General features: G+C 39.3%; 1 protein-coding gene across 24 annotated transcripts in view; it reads left to right on the top strand.

The window, feature by feature from the left end:
- Window positions 1–23621, top strand: part of SGIP1 (SH3GL interacting endocytic adaptor 1) — a 134907-nt gene that overhangs the window by 49075 nt on the left and 62211 nt on the right. For 12 of the 24 annotated variants that reach the window (XM_083510482.1, XM_083510471.1, XM_083510473.1 and 9 more), the window contains 3 exons: window positions 11654–11717; window positions 16352–16376; window positions 21613–21669. In XM_083510482.1, coding sequence (XP_083366608.1) covers window positions 11654–11717; window positions 16352–16376; window positions 21613–21669 — 146 coding nt within the window. Of the gene's footprint in view, window positions 1–10975; window positions 11152–11653; window positions 11718–16351; window positions 16377–20092; window positions 20171–21612; window positions 21670–23621 lie in introns of those variants that run through there. The other 12 variants (XM_083510491.1, XM_083510490.1, XM_083510492.1 and 9 more) reach the window with 3 other exon arrangements.

Consider the following 23621-nt stretch of genomic DNA (forward strand, 5'->3'; position numbering starts at 1 on the left):
GAGAATGAAATATGAGGGCAATATTCTGCTTACGGTATGTCATGTTATGTTATGTGGGGCATTTTCATTCAACCACATGGAATAGAAAAAATATTCAATGAATGTACATAAATTGAAAATGTTATTTTGAGCTCAGATTTTTATTAGAAGCAAGCATCCACGATTCAGCTGAATGATAGAAAATAATAAAAGATAAGAGAGCTTTTAAAGAACAAGAACATACTTATGAGTAATATAAATAGCAGTTCTATGAATGAAATCCAAATGGTGCCTTTGTGCTTATGAAAGGGCTTTTGACCTGGCAGGTGTTGTTGCTAACAGAAGAATGGAGGAATTTTATGCAAGTTTTGCCTTCAACCCCCAGCATCCTGGGCTTCAGTGCCTAGCAGACAGGAGTGAAGCCCACAGGCTCAGTTCAGTCTACCCGCAGAATAACCTGCCCACGATTGACCAATTTGTGGGCAGACTACAATTTGTGGGCAGGCTGGGAGGAAAAGGAGGGATCCCAGGTGAGAGCTGGGAGGGACTACTATCCTCCGTAGGTGGTGGGGGCTGAGTAGTATTATTATTATTATTATTATTATTATTATTATTATTATTATTATCATCATCATCATCTGGGTGGGAAGCTAGGACTACAGATCAATGTCAACTTACTTGAAGTAATTTTTAGTGAATTATGAGACTAAATTCCAAATGAATATGCATAGGATTTGGCTGTGTGGCTTAGATCTTACGTCCACTATAGCCTTACTAGGTAGTGTACAAACAAGTGGCTTTTTCCTAAGCTTCCATTACCTGACCAGTAACCAAAGGGGTTTGGTATACATAGGCAGGTGTATTACATTTCTCTGTTGCACACAAAATCCAAATGGAGTGAATGTGACTCACCCCCAAATGGAAGCCACTGGTGTTAAACTAGCAGAGCAATGAGAATCATATGACACCAAAAGTGGGACAGTTGCATTTTGTAGTGAGAGAGCCACCTCCAGTGCTTGCGGAGTTCTAGAGTTTCAAATATCCTAATGAATTCCAACTCATCAGTTTCTTGCTGAAGACTAAGCTAGTAGCACCTATCTATAGCAAAAGGCAGAGATTCAAATCTGACTTATATGCTGATTTTTCTTCATTGCCAACATTAACAAAATGTGATTTTAGTCTTAATTTTTCTTTGGGAAGGTATGGAAAAGTGATTGGGCATCAGATACAACATTTCTACAAGGTGATTTGTTTGGTAGATGAACGAATGAAAATTGCTTGTTCCTGGTTGATATGTAGAGTAACTTTTAAAATGCAGAGGGACAAAAAGTGTTTTTTTTTTGGGGGGGGGACCCTGGAAGTAGTAAGATGTTTCAACAGTGGGAGCTTTCCCATTGTCCATTATTGCAGAATAGCAAAAATGGGGAATGTGTTGCACTCCAGATTTTGTTGGAAACCAACACTCTCCAGCCCCAACCAGCATGGCCAGTGTTCAGGTATGGTAGGAGCTGTTGTAGTCCAGCAACACCTGGAGTTCACAGCTTCTGTGTCTCTGCAGTATAGTTTTGTCTGAACATTTACCAACTTTACAGTCTAGGATCAACTGCACCTGTCTAGGATCAATATGCTAGTTTTTAGCCTCTCTTATACTTACGGGTGTTAATGACTTTTGGTTTGCTTATTTAGTTACTTACCATATCTTGTATCTTACCCTTCTTCCAAAATGGAGCACAGAGTGCAGCAACAATCATAAAAGGCCATAAAATAAAATACCAAAAACTGACAAGGCAAGATACTGCTGAGGGTGGGGTGGGCAGGCTGGTAATGTTGACAAGCGAGTCTACATACCATACTATGGGATTGCATGTCGTCACAGGCCACTGTAGGCTAGCATATGGGGTAGGCAAGAGAATAAATATTGTCACCTTCACTAGCTGAAGGGAGATGCAATTCCATTTGAAGCAGGGAAAACACAACTTGCAAACTGTGGCAGTGCATATAAACCGGAATGGAGAAAGTCCTAATAAAGCACTTTAAAATGTCAGCTTTCACCAACCTGGTGCCCTCCAGATGTTTTGGGCTACCATGCTGGGGCTGATGGGAGTTGTGATACAAAACATCTGGAGGGTATCAGCCTGGCAAAGGCTGGGAAATGCGATCTTGGTCTAAGGTACATTTTGCTAAGGAGGTATCACAATACATGATAAACAGTTCCAGAGTTTGGATAAATGACAGCATTAATTACCTTGATAGATGCTGAGCCGGAGGGATTTGAGAGGGGAGAATACCGCAGCAGGAAATCCTAGGCTGCCTTACTTAACAGCATCCACATTACAAGCAAACAGTAGACTCGGTTCAAGCAAAGACTTTTAAGTCTCATTTCAGTGAGATACATTTAAATGTGGCCAACTTTCCCATTTAAATGAGACTTGCAGCATAATCTTATACATGTGCACTCTGATGCGATTCCTATGGAATTCGGTGTCTCTTTGCTCATTACTACAGTTTCCCCCTAAAAGCTTCACCTATGCTGTATCTTGCATGCTGTAAGGCTTACAGTAGCTGAATAATAGACTGCTGCTAGTTATTATTATACTTGTATTTCAGATGGAGGAGGTGGGTAGAGCCTGGAATATGCCCATGTTCCTTCAGTGAGTTCATAGCTAACCAGAGGTTTGAACTGGAGTCTTTGCAGTTCACGCCAAATGTCCTTTAATGCTTCTGCAGCTGTTACTCAGCTGCCTTGTCAAATCTATGCCTAAGTAAACCCATGTGACATTTCCTGGTATTGTGGAAGCCCTTATAGTATATAACATGCAGACATGAGCTGAAGTGGCATTTATTTTACATGATTTTCTGGGTCCATTTTGCAAGTGGAAAACCTCTTATTACTTGATCAGATAAAGGTACAGCTTCATTCATAGCAGAAACAGCGGCATCAAACTGTAGTGTTGCATCAATTACAGTATTTATAACAAATGTGTATACTTACTGGGATAGGTATTGTGAGAATATACAGTACATTATAGTGAAATCTATGAAATAATAAAGCAAGTTGAATTTAGAATATTTTTATTTTTATTAAATTGGTATACCGCCCTTCATCCAAAGATCACAGGGCACTTCATAACAGAAAAATATAAAACAAGAACAAAACAACAAAAACAACAAACCAATAACCCCCCTCCCACAAACACCTTTAAAAGGCCATAGAATGTTTAATCAGCCAAAGGCCTGATTATAAAGAAACATTTTGCTTGGTGCCTAAAGATATGTAAGGAAGCTGCCAGGCAAGCCTCTCTGGGGTGAACATTCTGCAAACGGGGAGCCACTGCAGAAAAGGCCTGTTCTTGTGTTGCCACCCTCTAGGCTTCTCATGGATGGGACATACAAAGAAGGGTCTCAGGTGATGATCACAGGATCCAGGTTGGTTTAGAAACAGAATGGTGGGCCTTGAGATATTGTCTCTGAGATCCTCAAAGAGCTAAAGGAAACTTCATTGACATGGACGATAATACATGGTTTTATAGCATACACACACCACAAAACACACACACTGCAGGTGAAGATACAATGCAAATTGTGATATGTATTTTCCAATAAAATCTGGATGGCATTTTATAACTGAACAGGCATTGTGGATTCTTAGAACTGGATTACTTTCAAAGGGTCTCCCTAATAATACAATACTATTAGCAGTACAACAATAGTACAGATACTTTAGCATGAGGTTGGCATACTTGCAGATAATAGCTAAATTGTATAGAAACCAATAGTAGTCATGGATTTATGGCTAGAAAATGGGTGACAAGATCCATAGATTTTTAACAAGGCCTCATCAACCTTGTTAAGTTCTCCCACCCCCACAAAACACAACCAACTACCAACAGAATGGAGGGACCATTTACATGACATGGTTTTATTTAATAACTTTGCAGTAAATACCTGCTTTTGTATTATATGTTCTTGTATCTCAAAAGCCAGTGGAAAGACAAATAGCTTTGGCCCTTAAGAAGGGATGTCTCAAATTTAATAATATAATTTATGTAGTATTTAAACAGCAAGGATAGCACGCCCCTTAAATGTCATGTCATATTTCTTTTGATTATTTTTTTGGGGGGGAAGTGCTATAAAATTTACAATACTCTTTGATTATATACAGTAATAGAGTGGGTGGGTGAACCAGAGACTACAACATTCAGGCTATCCTATCACTGAGTGTAGTAAAAATATCAATATTGTGCTGTGTCAATAGCCTCACAGTGCACCAACAAGGCTCTTTCCATCCTTATGTAGGACACAAATTACTTTGTTCTTTGCCTAACAGCTTAGTAGCTTCCCCTCGTCATATCTTATTAAATTATTGTGTCTCTGTTTGGTTTCAAAATTGCTTTGTTGTTTTAGTAATGGTGCCAGATATTTTCAAAAGAATGATCTAGTGATTTTTGTCTGAAATGCTTCTCAGTCCAGTGATATTCCATAAACAAACTATAGACTATTCATTATGAACTTTCAAATCAGAGTTGATATTTATAAAATTGATGCCTTATGGGTGGTATATATTTGGAGTGTGGTAACCTCACAGGAACTGTCTGATGTGTCTTTGTGATGTTCTGTATGATCAGTTACATTGCATCTGTATTGCGTGTAGCTATAATTCTGAGATCTCTATATCTGTGAGCCTTGATATCCAACCTGGTTAGCCTTCCATTGACCTCTGTTTCCAGATAACTCTGTTCTGATCTATATTTCTGAGCCATGGGTCTGTTAAAGCAGTGCGATAGCAAGGCCATTGTCTCACTCCAGCACTTCTAAGCATTTTTCCTTTCGTCCCCACTGTGTGACATCTGCAATTCTACTTGTAAATGAGTTCTATAAAATATTAATGAACATATCAGATTGTCATGCCAGCCATTCAACTTCTATTTGCAGTATTCTGCAAAGCAGCTTTGTAAAAAATGAAGTAAAAAATGAAATGGGGCACAAATTCTCTTTCTCTCCCTCTCTCTATATATACATGATAGAACTACAGTTGTCTATGGTGCACATTCCTTTTTTTGTCCTGCTGTCATTTCTTACGAATTTTATTTCGGAAGTATTATAGTATTCTTGGACTACATATAGTAATGGGTTGGGTTTGTGAACCAAAGACCCGGATTATAGAACTTCCTCCCAAATGACATTTGGTTATCTTCTGCGTTGTCCTCATTTAGATGCAAGGTGAAAATCCCTGTTGCTGGGTTAGAGGGAGCGGCCTCTGGGTGCACATTGCAGTTCCCTTCTCCTCCTCCAACAATTAAATATATTTAAGAGGTCAGTAAAGTATGGTCTTACTTAACTGTATACTTAATCTAAATCGAGGCACTTCCATGCCATTTGAGAAAGGAGAAAATTAAAATTCAGGAAATGTCAGAAGATGCCAGTGTTACTATTTCTGATTCATACATTACATCTTATTGAAGCTTCTAAACAAGGTTAACACTTTTCTGGTTAAAAAATAGCCTTCTTGACATGTTACACATTTCTTATGTTGCCTTAAGGACAGAAAGAAATGTGCAGGGGCAAACTTTGGTCTTCTATATTTCAGCAACACCCTGTGTGAGACAAAAATCCCCCCTCCCCGCCTCTTGCCTTCCATCTGCTTAATTCACAGTTGCGGTACCCTGCAGCGCCCCCTAGGTTTGACGCCCAGTGCAATGGAACTGATCACACTGTCCTAAATCCGTCTCTGAAATACGTGTCTCTATGATAGCAGCTCCTAGTAGCAAGCTTCTTTTTTCTGGTATTTTTCTGGTTGTGTAAGGAACAAATAGGTTGAATGGAAAATAGTCTAAAAGAAAATCTAGCCAATAATTAATAATTAATAGAAGTATGGTAATTCTTTTCATTACGGCTAACAATATATTCTTTCCTCATATTCAAAATGTTAATCCTGTATTCTCTGCAGATTATTTATGCAAAATAGTGTTTAATTATTGCAAAAGCCAGATCCCTTTGCTTTTGACAATGCAAAGTGATGTTTTTCTTTCTGTCAGGGTTTGTTGCTAAAAATAATTAAATTACTACTTACCCCCCTTTCCTACCCTTTGGTTTTAAAAAAATCAAAATTTTAAAAATGCACAACATTTTGACTTATTTCTTTGGGTTAATGTAACAGAAGTTTCAATCACTTATTTTAAGAAATTTTGGTAACTTGATCAAATGCTAGAGGAAGTTTCTAGTATCAAGTCAAATCCTCTCCTGCTAAAAACACCAATGCAACAAATTTCCCAGTTAATTAATTAATATTGCAGGAATTGCATGTCTCTCAACTAAAAGTGAATTAAAGCTAGTCAGTTTGAAAGAGAGCTGTAAGAGAATAGAGGTAGAAACACATTACTTTTGCTCTAGTCAAAAAGGTTTTGCAGGTTTTTGAAACTAAACACCTGAAAGTTAGATGAGCAGAGCTCCCTCTTTTAAAATGCTCAAGCTCCTGAGAAAAAAAAATTATTATTGGTCTTGGAGCCTAACTACTCTGATCTTATATTATGTGGTTAATTTCTGTTTCCTGTTTATAGTTCACTGTGGGTATTCCATCGTAATAACTATAATCAGTGTGTTTACAGAATCGTATGACTCTTTTGGTGTTTAGTTTCCAAAGGAATAGCCGGATTAGAAATGAAATGTATGAAATATAAATAGTTACAATTCAATTAGAGCCAGAATGTATGCAAAATAAGTAGTGTGATCCTTTACCATGGCAGTGATAGGTGATAAAATAATGGACTTGGAAATGCTGAGTTAATTAACATCTGCAGTTGGAAAGGAAACCACTGGCTGTATTCAGGCCCAAAGGAATAGAGTTGAACTTCTTGATGAATGGAAACTGAGCTGACAGGCTGCTGGTAGCAGACAAAAGCTTTTATTTAATATTAATGAAAGTTAATGGCATATAATCACTATTATCTTAGTGGGTTTTTTATCATCCTTAGTATGTGAGTATGGGACTTAGTTTGTATAGAACTAACGTACCGTAATTATTTTTGCACATAATTATTTTTGCAATTATTTTAAAATCCAAGGAAGCAACTGCTTTCCATGCAGTTGCTAGTATGTACTTCACTGGCTTACCTTGGTGTCTGAATTCCCAAAGGTGATTATTCTCTTGAGTTAAATGTCAATTCATATTCTTGAACAACCTCTTAAGTGTCTTTTGTATTTGGATGCAGTTGCAAGAATAGAGTCCAGAGTCTCTGTAGCATATTAGTGGTGCTGCAAATGTTTTCAGGCACAATTTGCCTCTCTTAGAAAATTGTACTGTCATTAGCAGTTGGGTAAAAGTGCAGGTCGACCTCTTCAAGACTGAACCTTTAATGTGAATTGCAGCATTGTCTGTTTCTAGGCTAAGAGATTTGTGTTCTTTCTGCCGTATCTCCAGAGCACACTAGTGCAATAGGCTAGTGTGGAGACACCAGCTTGGCCAAGATCATTCAGGGACATCCAAAGCAAGTGCTTTATCAACTGTAGTATCATGGTCTCTCTTTCATTTCTGAAAACTACTTGGGCAATTGATTAAATTGCATAGGAAAATTACGAAATTGTCCTAGACTGAAAAACTGTTCTCTCAGTCAGTGTCCAGCCATCATTTCTTGGAAGCTGGTCCAAACCTATACAATCTTGTATGTTATGAAAGGAAACATCGAGTTTTATTTGAGAAATAACATAAAGAGACTATAGTACTTGCATTTGGCAGTTTATCTAGCTGTTCATTTAGTTCTTCAAACAGTGCTGTAACTGAGGCAGATTGTGGAAAGACCATGTCTCTTCTGGAAAAAGTATCTCTTAGCTTCTTTCAGTTCCATTTGTTGAAGCTCCTTGTGTTTCTTGATGCCTAATTGGTATTTGTAGCCGGGCATTGCTGTATCACATATAGTTGTGTTATTTATTTAAAATATTTTAATTTTATGTTTGTTAAAATATCCAAAGCAGTACATAAAGGCAATGTATCAGAAAAAAGTGTAATACAATTTGAAACAGCAGCACCAGCAAAGGAAACAGTTGAAAATCAGAGTGCTCTGACAAATGCCCTTTAAACATTGTTCCCTGTCCCTGATATCCAGTTTCAGTTCTTCAGATAAAATGCAGTGGTGAGAGGGTGGTGGCTCTACCCTACCACATGGGATGTTACTGTTCCTTCCCTAATGATCAGAGTGGCAGTCCAACAACATATGGAGTGCTACAAGGGACCCTTCTTTGGCATGCCAAATATCTGCAAAGACTAAGGAATTCTGGGACTTGCAGTTCTTTAAAGAGTATGTCACGTAGACATGTATCTTCAGACCTTTAGAAGTGGGGCAAGTGAATATGGTGTGGGGTCTTTTGATAATAATATATGAAATGTGAAAACATAAGACAAAAATACATTTTCATGGCATTTGCATATGAAATGATGTCTGAGTTTGGGGATATGCCACCTGGACATAAAAAAACTTCACTGTGCATTACCTTATAACTTAGCTGCACATTATCTTACTTCAAATAAACAGGTGGGCTCATTTCTTCTAAGTCAAATGTTGATGGATGTGTTCTGATAACATGGCCGGTTTTGGTAGTTTCATGTGGTTCCCCAACTATGAAAAACCTACCCTGATGAGGTTTACCAACATGGTTTGTTTTTAGTTACCAGACTAAAACATTCCTGTTTGTTTTTATCTTTTTTTCCTTCAACATGTTTGCTGATGTTTTCTTTGGATGTTGCATTTTAATTTTTGTCCTGATATCCTTTATACAGAACTGGATTGATGTGTTTGTATTTTTTATATAAAAATACTTACATAAGGATTAGGCTAAAGCTTTATCTGTGGTTTCCTTTTTGTAAATGGTTTGGTTGGTCATTCTATGCCAGCCTTCCCCAAACTGGTTCCTTACATTAAATATAATATTTTATTTCATATTGTTGCATGCCATCCCTATCTCTGAGCAGTGCAAGATTCCAGGCACTTACCCAGGGTCCAGTTTCATCTGAATGAGGGACAGCAGAGACTGTAGTGTCTTTAGGATAAATGGTTTATTCACATATATATATACAACCTGAGCCTACGATGGGGGAGCTCATAGCATTAGCACCCCAGAAGGTCTTGCTTCTCCCATAGTCACAGCCTTGGATTCAAGCAGAAATCAAGCATGTCTCCCATTCTCAGGCTTCTGCTTGCTTCTAACCCAGCTCTCTCTCTCATCTGCCCTGGACTTTGTTCTTCTCACTACCAGCCAGCAGAGGAAGCCCCCCCATTGCCCCCCCCCCAATTCCTTTCTTATACTAATGACGCATACTTATACTAAAGGTCAGTTACCAAGAAGCTGGCTTGGCTAATTCAACAATGGAGTCCTCCATTAGATTGTAACCCTTGCTGGATTGAGGAATTAGAAGGGACTCAGACATACAGCCCTAACCCTTCCCCTCCAGCTCACAACACTATGTATTATATTTTTAGATATACATATGGAATGTTTTATTCCCCCATCTGAAAGCCAGAATTGGCTGTTGCTGCCTATGGCAAACCTGGATTTGTAATATATGAAATAGCTCATCGTCGGATGAGGATGACTGCTCAATGTATTTCCCCCCCAATAGTCATGACTAAGCACCCTTTTTATAGGCAGTGCTTATGACATCAGATTACTTTGCTCTCCCTCACCTCTCAATCCTCCAGAATCACTTGTGCTGATGACACGCTTTTCCCCAGCAACATGACAGAGTTGCACAGGCTCTACTCTCTCTAAAGATACTAGCAGGAAATGTGGGAGTGTTTTTGCGGCAAGGTGATTATTAGCTTGGCCTCTGGAGCTTAAATGAGCAGGTATCACTGTAGCAACGAGTTTGGAGGTATAACAGTAGCCATACCATTCTGACTTACATAATGCTCACATAGAAATGCTTAAAAGTTTCCTTGGTGGACATTTCTCTCTCATATCTAAGTATAGACTAGTCGTCTAGATATTTGCAGCACAGGAATATTTTATGGAATAGGAGGCAAGCCTAAACGCTAGTGAAGAGGAAGTATTGAATGAAGCAGGGACTGGATAAGAGCAGCTACAAACCACTTTAGTTTCAGAGTGCTATTCCCCGCCCCCCAGTATCGCAGATCTGTAGGATATTATTGCTTTATTAAAGTATAGAGAACAGTTGCAGACCCTCCAAGTGTTCCTCTTTTCCAGGGACGTCCCTGAGTTCTGATTTGATCCCACAATGTCCCACTTATCCTTAGGATGTCTCTATTTTCATTGGAGAAATATTAGAGGGTATGGAGTTATCTGACTCCTGAGTCATCTGAAGGCAATCCTGTATAGGGAAGGGTTTTTTAATGTTTAATTGTCTAATTATGTTATTATATATATTGGAAGCTGCCCAGAGTGACTGGGGCAACCCAGTAAGATTTGTGGGGTATAAGTAGTAAAATTATCATTGTGGAATGGAATGTCTCTATTTTCATTGGAGAAATGTTGGAGGGTATGCAGTTGTAATCCAACAACTGGAGGACCACAGGTGAAATGCGCTGAAAAAACGCAATTATTTCTGCTAGAGAAATTATGTTATTAGAACATAATTGTAATTGTGGAAGAAAATAATTTAGCTTCTCCAGAGGCTGAGCTGTGTATTGCTGTGACTGGGGCATAGAGCCCATTTAATAGACTTGCATATCAGCAGGCGAAAACGATTGGATGTTGCTGTATAGGCAGCCAATGGTTACAAAGAATGTCAATGGTCCAAAAACGATCTTGGTTTTATGCTTTGGGGGGGGGGTATGTTTCTAAATCAGGGGTAGGAACTTCAGGCCCACCAGATGATCCATCGTTTCCCTGAAACTACACACAGGTGTTAGGTGATGTCACTCCAATGAGTGGGTGATGTCAGCTGGGATGGGTGGGGCAAACAGATCCCTGCAGAAAGCAGGCTTGAGCCACCTGCTCATCAGCTAATAGGTGGTGCTTTTAATCCCACCAGGTTTGGCTGTGTGTGCTAGTTCCCTGCATTCACACAATCAACACCTGCAGACAGCAGGAGTGACCTCCATGTACAACAGCTGATGCATGGAGAAGTCAACCCTGCCCACTTTGACCACAGGAGGTTCCAAGTGCCCAACAGCCAGCTAGCTGTGGATCATTTGGGAACCACTATGCAATGTGTTTTCACAGGTAGGCAATACATAGTGTATGTCATAAAGATATGTAGTTCTCAAGTGATTTCCCTGCTCACCTGTCAAAGTTAGCCCATGCAGTGTGGAGCCAAAAAGATTCCCCACCCCTGTTCTACATAAACACAACAGGAACATGCCACGTGTTCCCTAAACAGCTTACGAAACATGGCAAAAATAGGCATTTCTCATGCCTTGAAATATCTGGCATTTATTTTCGTCTATCAATTACTGTGTCACTTGTAATATTGCCTTAACTTAGGTTACTTGAAAGTATGTTGCACTGATTTAGGATTGGAAAGAAATATGCTTTTATGTGTTTTTTCTAACTGCAACTTTGTAATTTACAGAGCCGTAAATAGCATTTTATTCATTATGCCATAATATTTTTAAAAATTATTTTTAAAGTTTCTGTTAAATCTTCCAGCCTAACTCAGGCAGGCTTATAACAAATTTAAAGCTACCTAATTTGTTCAATTTATATTTTCCTTTTGTCTCCACAGGATTGAAAAAACGTACAAGGAAGGCCTTTGGAATACGGAAGAAAGAAAAGGACACTGATTCCACGTAAGTATTATTTATGTTTAAAGAAGTACTGGTATTTCTGTATTGCCATATGAAATATATCAAGGCGAAATAGACTATGGAGTATAGCACATCATGTAAAATTAAAAATAAAATATGAATTCTGTGTAAGTATTAATTTATAGAAGAATTTCTATACCACCATATCATAAAATATATCAATGCAGTGTACACTAGAAAACATCATTTAAAGTTAAATAATAAAATAAAGATAATTAGTTCAGGTGACTGACTCATCAAAAATTAAACAACTGCAAAGGCCTGTCAGCACAAAAAATATTCAAGAGATGCATGGAAGTCAAAACCAAGGAAACCTGCTGAATCTCAGCTGGGGGAGTGTTTCACAGCATGGCTGTGGTGATTCTAAATGCCTGACCTAGTTGAAGCCAATTGGGACTGTGCAGCATGAGGGACAACTAACAGTGATCCTCTTGAAGATCTCAGTGATTGGACTGGAATAAAAAGGCTCAGGTGGTCCTTAGGTTTATAGAGTGGTAGAGCAAGGGGGCTAATGCTGAATGGTTAACAAGATTACACCATTAACTCATGAAATCTGCATTTTGACATGCACAATAGAAAACCAGCAAAGCAGTATCCAGTAATGCATACTTTAAAATACATAGCAACCTTACACCTGCATGAGTGAGACAGCTGTCTGATATTGTGAGAATGACAGACAATTTTGTGTGTTTCAAGTCATGGATATTTTATAGGTGGTCTGTATTTTGCCCCTTTAAAAAAGTCTTAGTGGCTAGGCTTCATTCCTCAGAAACATAGTTCTCTAAAAGCCTAGGAGTAGGCTGAAACTTTCTTGTTCTAATTGCATAGTATATCTAAACATGAGGCTTGACAGTAGGCAAAGGACATCTCTTAGAAAGAGAAAACATTCTGACACTTTTTGTCTATGCAGAATTGTCCTGGCTTTTCAGCTATACTTCAGTGTCATGGTGATTGTTCACCAGCTGAGGTTTAGAACATAATGGGATTGGTGAATAGCTTTTGATGTTAAGCTGTTTTGTAACATGCGATGCTTAACCTTTCTGGATGATTGGGGGTGGGTTTGAACTATTTCAAGTGTTTTCCTGCCCTCTATTTCTATAGCACTTTTAGGGGGCAGGAGGTACAAATTGATCTATTCCCCCCCCCCCCGAAAACAGAGTGGAAAGGGGGTGTTCTGGCTCCCAGTTGCTCAAGAACTGGAAAGAGGATTCTTTCCAAAAGCTTTAATGTTTAGATTGCTGTATACATATGCAAATCTTCAGCTTAAGCCATAATAGGCAATACATACTATTATTCCTAGGTACAGTTACACAAAAGGTTTGGACAGTTGATCTGACACTAACACACCCCCTTGCTATCTTTAATATAGGATTGGGACATGCTCAACTTAGTGCAGCAAAAAATTCTGCTCTTCAGCAATCAATCTCTCACTACACCCAGTAGGCAGAATAATCGGTTCCTACTCCTTTAGCTCCTCCTGGAGGACAGGGGGGTGTCTTTGCCTCCCCCAGCCTGAGAGCTGGGTGGGGCTGGCAGAGGCAAGGGTACTCCTCATGTCTGAAAGCACCAGTTTGGGTGGAGCAATAGGCACTGTGAAAGTTTCAGGGAAAGGCTCTGATGGCTATGGAAAGGGAAGCATGGCTTGTGGATCTTGTTGTGGAAATGGGTGAGGCAAGAGAGCAGGTTGAATTCCCTATCCCACTTGAGCCTTTCCTGGTTCCTTGGCAAACCATCCATCTGTATTGTTCTGACTCAGCCAGCCCATGAAGAGGGTGGCGAGAGAGAGAGTGAGAGAGAGAGTGGTCATACTGTTTTTGTCCCTGTGATCATTGCAGGTCAATTTGTGATTATTGTAGGTCAATTATTGCTGTGATTATTGCAGGTCTATTTGTCAGTTTCTTGGGTGGTTTGGGGATTTGTTTTTGCCAAATTCTTTTGGTGACCTGGGTGAAAGTGAACAACAACGTTAGTTCCCGATAACATATTTACAATCTGCCCCAAGTGTAGGGAGAAACAGTTATTTCCTCATCTTTAAAGGTGTGTGCCTCTACTGCAGCCCTAGCCTGTGAATGGGTTGCTTAGCAACAGGTAAAGGAGGTTGCTGCAACTATAGATTCATTTAAGCTGACAGAGAATCCACCTTCAGTGCCTGAAGTTGATCAGTGCTACAGCTCCATTTCTGGAACATGTGATAAAATAAGGATACTGTAATGGTTCTCCTCAACAAGGGACAGATTCCTCACCACTAACTAAAACTAGCCTTTGTCCCATCTGAGATTAGAATCTTTGACTTTCTCAGCAGGTTTGAGTTCTGGCACTTCTCTGATTAAACATATGCCTTATTTACCTAAAAAATGTAATGCGTGTGCACAACAAACTCTTTGCAAGCATGGATGATACCCCGTGTTCGTCATTCTCAAACTAGACCCACTGAAAACCAACAGGCCTAAGAGACTTGTGCATTGATTTTCAGTGGGCCTAAGCCTGAGAATTATGAACATTGGATATCACTTTATAAATTCAACTCCACCATTGTATGTCTATGCAGTAACAATTATTGTTTGCTGCCATGTAATAGCGATCATTGCGAAAAATACAAGGCAAATTGATTATTTTTTTATTACATTTTGAAAATTAAATGTTTGGATTTGTGTTCTTCTAAGCAGGCTTAACTTGAGCGACTCTCCCTAAATCGTAAGAGAGAATTATTTATATTTCCACTATAAGTGGAATGTTTGTTGTTCATATGAAACATTAGGTGAAAGGGGAGCAGGACCAACTGAACAAAGAACATCAAGAAGGGAGCAGGCAGAATTGTGTGTTTTGAATTATTATTCACTAATGTGTCTGTCTAACAACAAAGCTCATACCAGCTCATACTTAAGAACCGCCACCCCCCCCCTGCAAACTTCAGTGTTGATAGCTTGCAACAATGGCACAGAGACAACGAAAACTGTTTTAAATATTTTTCTATTTTTCTCTAGAGGAAATTGTTGAGATAACAACTAACCTTCTACATTGCATCAAGCTGAATGCCCGACATAATCTTTAATAATTTAAGTTTCCCTTTTTATGGGCACTCTGGGAGCACTAATGGTATAGCTTTATAGTATCATAAAGTGGAAGTGTGTAATTATAATGGGCTGGTTGAAAAGACAATTTTGAAACACGTAAGTTAGCAGAGACATTAACTGCTGAAGACCCTTGTGCTCTTTTCCTGTTCAGGCATTCTGGGTTTTTCTTTATGTTGCAATATGGATCTCCAACTATGCAGACTTACAGAAGTGAAATGAGCCTTTTCTAAACCTCTGTTGTTAAGAAACTGTAGGGGTCATACAATCTTCATTGTGTTCAGCCTGACAAATACCCTTCTGCCGGCAAGCTGTTATTTATTTCATAGATACAAATTTGAGGGAAAGGGAGAAGCATTCTTTGGGTTGCATCTTAAGAGTATGTGGAGAGGGTTTGGTGTTGCTTATACCAGCCCCTACGCCATATATACCTGACCCTGGCTCCTCCATTTCTGACTTTTGTAAGTTTACTGCGAAGATCAGAAGGGAGGTTATAAACACATTCAGCAGAACATGCTCATAATCCACCCCAGAACAGGAACTCTGAAGGTCAGAAGTGGAGCTGACAAGGGCAGGGTTCCATGTTCAGTGAGAGAAGATTCATTATTTATTAAAGTATTTTTACTCTACTCTTCAGTCGACCAGGCTTCCAAAGATAAATTAAAACCAGTGATAAAACATTTTTAAAGTAAAAATTATGCATGTGGTCTTTAAGTGAGCTGTTCAAGAAAAGTGACTATATAATAGCAGTTTGCTTCATTAACTGATACTTCTTTACTTCTTTCCTCACAGGAAACCCAGCCAGATGGGCGGGGTATAAATAATAAATTATTATTATTATTATTATTATTATTATTATTATTATTATTATTCATCACAGGGCAGTTTCTTGAGGTGATCTCTGTGAGGGGAAGAAAGGGCCTAGAACAGCTGGTGAAGCAGCAGGTAGACATAGCTGTGGTGATAATTTGCCTCATTGGCTGCCTCTTCTTCTGTTCAAAGTCAACTAATTGATGTCAATTTGATTAAAAAACAGTCCCGCATTGTTTCTCGACTCAAGTCCCCTTCATGTGTGAATTGCATAACCGAGCATGATAGGATGAATGGAGCAGTGGCGCTGCCTCACTGTCCCAACCCTCAAGTGATGCAGCTCCTTCGCCCTTTCTGTATGTTAGGTGTGGACATATTCAGGAGAGACCTTATGTGCAAAAACTTTCCATATGTTATGGGACCCCAGTCACGTAGGGTTTCGGAACACATGGGAGGTTTGTGCATGAAGATGTCTAGAGGGACCGAGGCACAGAAGGCTTGAAGAGCAGCATAGTGTCAAGGTGGAGGATAGTGACATGGCCCTGCAGCCCCTTTCTATGCCCCTTTTATATGATTCATGTGTGAAAGAGTCAATATTGGCTGATTGTTTTGCAGTGCAGAACTGCAGTGCAGAACTCCAACCTTTAAAAATAATGAGGAGAAAGTATTTCCAAAAATTTAATGCAGGAGGTTTGATGTTTTGTAGTCATGGTACATATTTTTGCTTTCTTACAGAGGGTCACCAGACAGGGATGGAACTGTAAGTATTTAAAGGAATTTATATATTGAATTAGTCTTAACTTTAAATTAGATGTGTCTAATGGAAAATGCTTCCCCCATCCTGTGAATCGTCATAAGCAATTTTGAACCCTTTGCCCTATTTCTATTTTAATATAGTTAATAATATTAAAACGATCAAGGTTGATACACTGTCTGATGTGCATTGGCTTATATCCAGTGTCTAAGGCCTCTCAAAACTTTTTTGGTCAAAGGATTATCAAGTGAGATAAATTTTCTAATAATAGTCATAAATACAATGAATAAAGACAAACAATTACATGAAAGATGAAGAAATATTTAATACTTGCAAATATTTTAAATTGGTTAAAAATAACAATTCAGGAAGCCTTCCTGTAGAGAATAGAAATAGGAGAAGGGTTGCTGTTGAGTTACTGTTGCTTTTATTTATGGTTTTAGGTTTTCTGTCTCTGCTAGAACTGGACTTTAGAAGGAAATGTACCACATCAGCTATTAGGCTTTAAGTTTGCAATGAAGAATGTTGGGCTCAGATATGGATTTTACTTCACTTTTTATTGATTCCTGACTTTAAAACTCCCATTTAAATTTATCTTGTGAAGACTCTAAGGAAAATTGGAGCATTTGTTAGTCTTCACCAGATTTTCAGCAGTGGAATGGAAACACTACCAGCCATAAACAATGTCATTTCTCTCCTAAAATTAAAGGAATTGGAGTAGTAAGGGCCTTTCCAGATGATCATTATTTTGCGTAATAAATGAGCTGCTGTTTCATTGGTTTGATTCAGATGTCTTCCTTAAAGAAAATGCATCTGTGTCTGGAATATCGCATTGTCCAAGCATGTACTATGTCAGTGGGGAAATTGGGTTCTTCCCTACTTAGCATGTCCCTTGCTATTTCGCGAGTGCTTTGCAAGGATGCATTGCATGAGTGCCACGACCACAGATAGAGCCATTAGTGATGAGTGCTGACTTCCCTGCCTGTGATCATGTTTCTTCATATTTCTGGTGCTGGAGCATTTATCTTCACAAACAGTGGCAAAACAAACCAAGGCTGCTTTTTCTTTTCTTCCTCCTGCAGCAATGCTCTATTGCAAATCCCCTTTTCCATTTATTTAGTTCTTAGAAGGCTATGCCATTCCTTCTCCAATACAGGAGTGCACATCTCCTGTAGGTTTTTATTTTTTAAGGGCTGAGCATCTGTCCCCTGTACAGCAGAAATGTATAGGGATGAAAGAATGGGGGCGAAAGAACTATACAACTTTAAATGGGGTGAAATATCATACTAGTGGTGCTGGATAGAGGCTAGCCCAATCATATCTTGATAAATAACTTCAAGGGGTTGGTGGGGCTTTGTCTTCTGGAAAGGCCCTAATAACTTTTTCTTTCTTTCAACTTCTGTCTATTTAAACTTCTGACCCAAGATCCTTAATCCTAAACATATTTACTTGCAAGTAAATATTAATGATTTCAGAAGAACTGAACGTCCAAGTAGATGTGCTTAGGGTCACAGCTGTAGATTGAAAAAAGCCTGCATCCACACATCCTTCTGCATCCCCATTGTGTTTTGTCAAGCGCTTTTAGCTTAAAGATTCAAAAAGCAGACCACATTTGGAACTCTATACTGTTTTTAATGGTTCAGCCAAGGCTCTGTTCAGCAGAAGAAAAACAACGCTGTTCACTTTCCCAACTTGCACGTTGATTCAACCTGCAGTCCCCATCTGTGTTACACGCTTAAAGAAGTAACTAGTGCACTGCCCCTTCAGGCACTTCGTGTACCCAAGATCATGTAGAGAGTCCCCACATGCTCCTCCGTTGTCTTGTCTCATGCTGGTCCTCCCCAACACCGTCAACGTGTTTGAGGGAATTCTGAAGGGGAGAAGTCTTCCTAATGCCCCCGTGAGCTGGAATTCCTGAGCATGTGGGTTCCAGCTCATAGAAACAGCCTGCACACATTCAGCAGTCTTTCTCCTTCATTCCTGTCCCCAACAGATCACCAATGTGGGACTGGAAGAAGGATGATATGATATGGAGGGAAATACTTGGTCTAAAAAGGGAGGAAGGAAACACAGAAACCTGGTGTGAGAAACAATCTCCTCACTTGTTCACCACCACCCAGTTAAATTTAACACCAAAGTGATGAACAGAAGGCAGAGGAGGACTGGCTTTTTCCCCGCAGATATGGGCCACATTTACACTATACATTTAAAGCAGTATCATGCCACTTTAAACAGTCAAGAATCCTGTGTACTGTGGTTTGGAAAGGGTGCTGAGTTGTTAGTAGAATCCTATTCCCTTCACAGAACTACAGTTCCCAGGGAGGAATCCAGTGTAGTGCTATGGCTATCATTCCAGCTTGCCAGATGGCACAACCCCCCCTCTCCCTAGCTCTGTATGTTATTCTAGGGGTTCTCCTGACACACACACCTGTGTCTGTTTGGAAACACAGGAGGAGAAGAGGGGGAAATCCCCATTGCACTAGTGGAAGTCCTTGTGTGGGCTTCCATTAGCAGGACTAGTTAGTTGAATCCTGCCTGTAAAGTGGCTTAACAATCCCTCTTCCCATAGAACTCTGGGACTGTAGCTCTCTGAGGGATGCTGGGGTCTCCTAGTAACTCTCATCCTCTGTGAGGCAAGCTGAGAAGCAATGAGCTGCTGAGCAACTTTTTTTTTCTTGGTGTTGACCACAAATGACATGCTGGTTCATGCACCGTCACCATCTCGGTGTGTTCATTGTGACACACTAGTGCTTTCCCAAGATTTTTCATTTAAGGCCTTCACTTCTACGTTTGTTGATGATGTTCCTCATGTGGCATTTTGCTTTTCGGAGGCTATGAGAACGATGCTAACTTCATTTCTCATTTAGTACAAAAAAATTACATTCTCTTTAAAATTGTACACAATCCCTTCTCACGTTAAAATTAAGAGAAGGTGCTTACTTTGTGAAACATGAACCTGAATAATTTATTCTGCTATATTTAGTATAATGTAGCCTTATTTTTATGCTGACTTTGGAATTATGTGCTTGCAATTTTTAATCAGATTAATAAAGAAGAAGAAGCTAAATGACCAGAATTTTAAAGTATGCTTGAAAACTGTTCATGTTATTGGCCTGTTTTTTATTTACTTTGTAGACTAGAGGTCATAAAAGACTGTAGGTGATGATCAGTAGCAAAAGAGCTGGCACTTAGAGAAGGATCATATTCCCTAGAACTCTTCAAGACTTACTTAATAGCAAAACGTTGCTAACCTTTTTCTTGCACAAAACCAGGATGAAAACATTCACTGAGTCACTTCTTGTAGGTATGTGTTCAGTTACAAAAGAAATGCTGAGTTATATTACAAGACTCTAAAGGCCCACTGCAATGGCTGCTACATTAAATAAAGCATGTTCTGCAGAATTGTATGAGGACATAGTTCTGAAATGCATGAAAACGTTATGTCTTGTAAACATCTTACTCAAAGGAAATAAGGGGGAAACATTTAGCATTAGAGATAATTGTCCATGCCACTCAGTTATAAGAGAACCAATTTCTGCTGAATAGAGCCCTATCATACGTTCCAAAATAGTCTGCTGACAGCAGCATTTACATTTGGCAAGTAATGCCTTTGAAAAGTGCATTCTGAGCTTGCTTACTCCATGTAGATTCATGTGTTTTAAAAAAACCGAACCACCCAATACTTTAACCCTTTTTCTATAAAAAAACAAAATCCATTCCAGCCACCCAGCCCTCATCCTCATGATCCACCCTCCAATAACAAAGCAGAGTGTGCACAGGAAGGAGGAAAATCAGTTTCGGTAAGGACATGAATATTGGTTTAAAGCTTCCCGGGGGTTGGTTGGAACAATGTGTAAGCCTGGCCAAAAAAAAATTTGCATGTACAAATGTATGTTTGGCATTGTTTATGCATCACTTACTTCAATGTATTTTTTTACTCCAGGTGCTCTGCATAGACTGCCCAACCACATATGTTTTTGCCCCTGTGATTCTGATGTGTTTCTGTGTGTCCATAGATGTCTAATTATGTTTAGGTACTCAGTATGGTTTCCTAATATTCAGTAGAATTTGGATCATTTGTGATGGATACAGGTAACTAGAAATAGAAATGGATTACCTCGTGTGCCAGGCTCACCTTGAAAACTACATTCATAAGATAAATAATACAGGACTGCGTTCATAATATGCATTAGGAAGTAGATAATTTCATAGATAATTTCACACGTTTCATGCAAAAATGGAATATTTTATAGGACATTCCTTGAATGTTGAAGGTAACAGCTGGTTGAAATGAAATATTTGATTGATATCTGAACAACTATATGATTATTTTGTGGCTTTCCTCCTCCTCATTAGTCTGCTATGTATTGTATACTTCTCCAGGTTTTGTAAATGGCTCAAGACTATGGGAAGAATTCAGCATTGCTCTAAGGAGATCATTCCATCACTACAAGCATTTCAGCTTGCCAGACAGAACAATCACCCTCTTCTCTCCCCACACCCCTGTACACTGTTTTTAGGGGTTCCCTGATGCCCCCCCCACCAATTTGGGATTGCATGGAGAGGGAGGAGTGGGATCATGGAAGACCTTCTGCTCATTTCCACTAGCAGGACTCATTAGTTGAATCTGGCCCACTATTTGATCACCTGACCGCTTTGGTTTCGAAGGCTTCAGAAATGAAGTACAGCAAATTAAATTAATACTTATTTAAAGTTAGGAGAGCTTAATTAACTCATCACTTCCATTCAAATGTAACATAGGGGGCTACCATATACCAGATCATATTATTAATTTCCATTTAATCCAGCATTGTATAATCTGACTAGTAGCTGCTGTCCAGGTTCTCAGGTCTTGCTACTTGACCAATGCCAGAGGTTGAACCTGAGACCTTCTGCATGCAAATCACATGCTCTACCACCAAGTTGTAGCTCTATCCTCATTTGTCTTGCCCATAAGCCGTAATGTCTTGCAGCATGGTCTTTCCTTGCAATTCCTGCTCTTGGCTTATCAGGTTTGAAAAATTCAAGAGTTCAAACACTGGAAATTACTTTCTCAAAGAAGATTGAGAGGCTGGCATTCTCTTTCTAGAGATTGATTAGTAGGGAGCCAGAGCCCACTTTAGTTAAGTGACCATCCCAAATTGAAAACTCATGACTTTGTCATCTCGTCTAAGAAACTAGTGCATGTTGCTGTTCTCCCCTTTTTAATATAAAACTTATCATTTTTAACTGTGTATTGCAGAAGAGAACCAATGGTGCTCCAAATGGGTTTTATTCAGAGATTGACTGGGAAAGATATGTAAGTAAGAGTAATCACCTGGCATTCATACCTTCCCAAGAACATTCCTTATTACAAGAATTTTCTGAGAACTTGCCTCTCTGTTTTGTGTGTGTGTGTTCACTGTGTTTCTTGATTACTTCTTTCACACTTTAGTACATCTCATAATCACAGCACAAAGCGGATAACAATATTTGAATATTCAGGATTTCACTGACATGTCCAGCTGCCCAGCTATCCAATTGGGATCTTAAATTTGGCCCACGTAGAAATATATTGTTCTCACAGTTTATTTATGACCTTCAAACTGCTGAGCAAGTGAGAGTTCACCTTCCTTCTAAGCCCTCCAGCACATGCATAGAATTTAGAAGAGAGGTAGTCTTTCCTCACTTGTGCATAGCTTTAGATTGCCAGGAAACATTCTCACTATCTTATTCAAACTAGGCAGGCATGAAACATCAGTTTTACTACACACACACCCGTCACCTGCGCCTGTCAGAAGGCTAAAGGAAGATGTTGTGCCTTTTCTTACACAGCAGTTTGGAGAAGGTTAGAAATACCAGTCGTTCTCTTGCTGTTTCTTACCTTCTTCAAACTTGTATGCAAGTGAGCTAAGACTCTGCCTCTGACAAACAGATGGAACTTGAAAAAATACGTAGTTTCCCCTCCGTAGTGATGTAGTTTGCACAAAAGAGAAAACTACAGCTTCTTTCTTTTTTTAGATTACCATGCAGATTGCCATCAAATTTGGAGCCCATAGCAAAATTGAATGTTGTATCACACCTGTTTCAGGTTTAAGTCTCTGCTGGTTTTGGGAATTGCAACTAGATCTAGAAAAGGATATGATCTTGGAGTAATTTGAATGAATTAAACCAGCAACAATTTAAATTATTTAAGGAAAATAGTGCATTCATATAGATGTGGATGTGAGTTTACACTTTACTCTGGAACAGAGATACCAAAACAACCCTGTGTTCAGCTCAAAGGTTTTTGCTTCCTTTTAGTACTCATAAAAGCTTGAGGGCTTTTGCACATACTAAACATAAAAATGTTTGCCAGCCATTGTCTGAACTGCAGTGTCTTTCAATATACCTACTTGAAATCAGCAGAAATACGGTCTCCATGATTTTAACCAGGTAGATGTAAAGATGTTTCATCTCTGAAAACACCATGCGTGGGGCAGAAAGCAAACCTGCTTCTGAAAGGCCCTTGGGGCATGAGGATTATCAGCAACAGCTTTGGTTTTTGTCCTGCAACAACCATTCTTGAAGTTCTAGGTCAGGCTTCCTCAACCTCGGCCCTCCAGATGTTTTGAGACTACAATTCCCATCATCCCTGACCACTGGTCCTGCTAGCTAGGGATCATGGGAGTTATAGGCAGTCAGCCCCACACAGCCTTGTGGAAAGTGGGACTAGCCTGGGCGGGGGGAGTGGAGGGTGAGCAGAACAGACCGCTTTGGTTCTCCTCGCAGTCATTTGAGAAGGAGTGTTTGCATATTTGAGCACCCTTGCTTCAAAGGGATGCCCTAGCCCTACTTTGGAATATCTTCTAATCTTTTCGTGTTAATTAGATTGTGCAAAATTGCCTTGGAAGAATGGGAAAGAGCCAATAAAATGTTACCAAGACCAATTATGCTAATAAGGTGGGCGCCATTTCAGACAGATTTCATGCTGTTAGTATGGAAGGTGTCCAAGTTAATTAGAAGAAATTAAAATTTCTTTTGGAATAGTTTTTGCTTGCTTTAGCTGAAAAGAATTTAAAAGTTCAAGTGTGCTCCTGTTTACAATGATCACCTTTAAAATCACACAACTTGATCTGGTAATATAACAAAATTACTGTAGTCCCTAACTGTGTCTGTGTGTGTGTGTGTGTGTGTGTGTGTGTGTGTGTGTGTGTGTGTGTCTGTGTGAAGTTCTTTCTCTTCACTTTGTATACCAAGTATATAATATATATATATGCATTATAAGTAAAA

The sequence above is a fragment of the Podarcis liolepis genome (assembly GCF_965112155.1).
Source record: "Podarcis liolepis genome assembly, chromosome: 6".
Classification (NCBI taxonomy): Eukaryota; Metazoa; Chordata; class Lepidosauria; order Squamata; family Lacertidae; genus Podarcis; species Podarcis liolepis.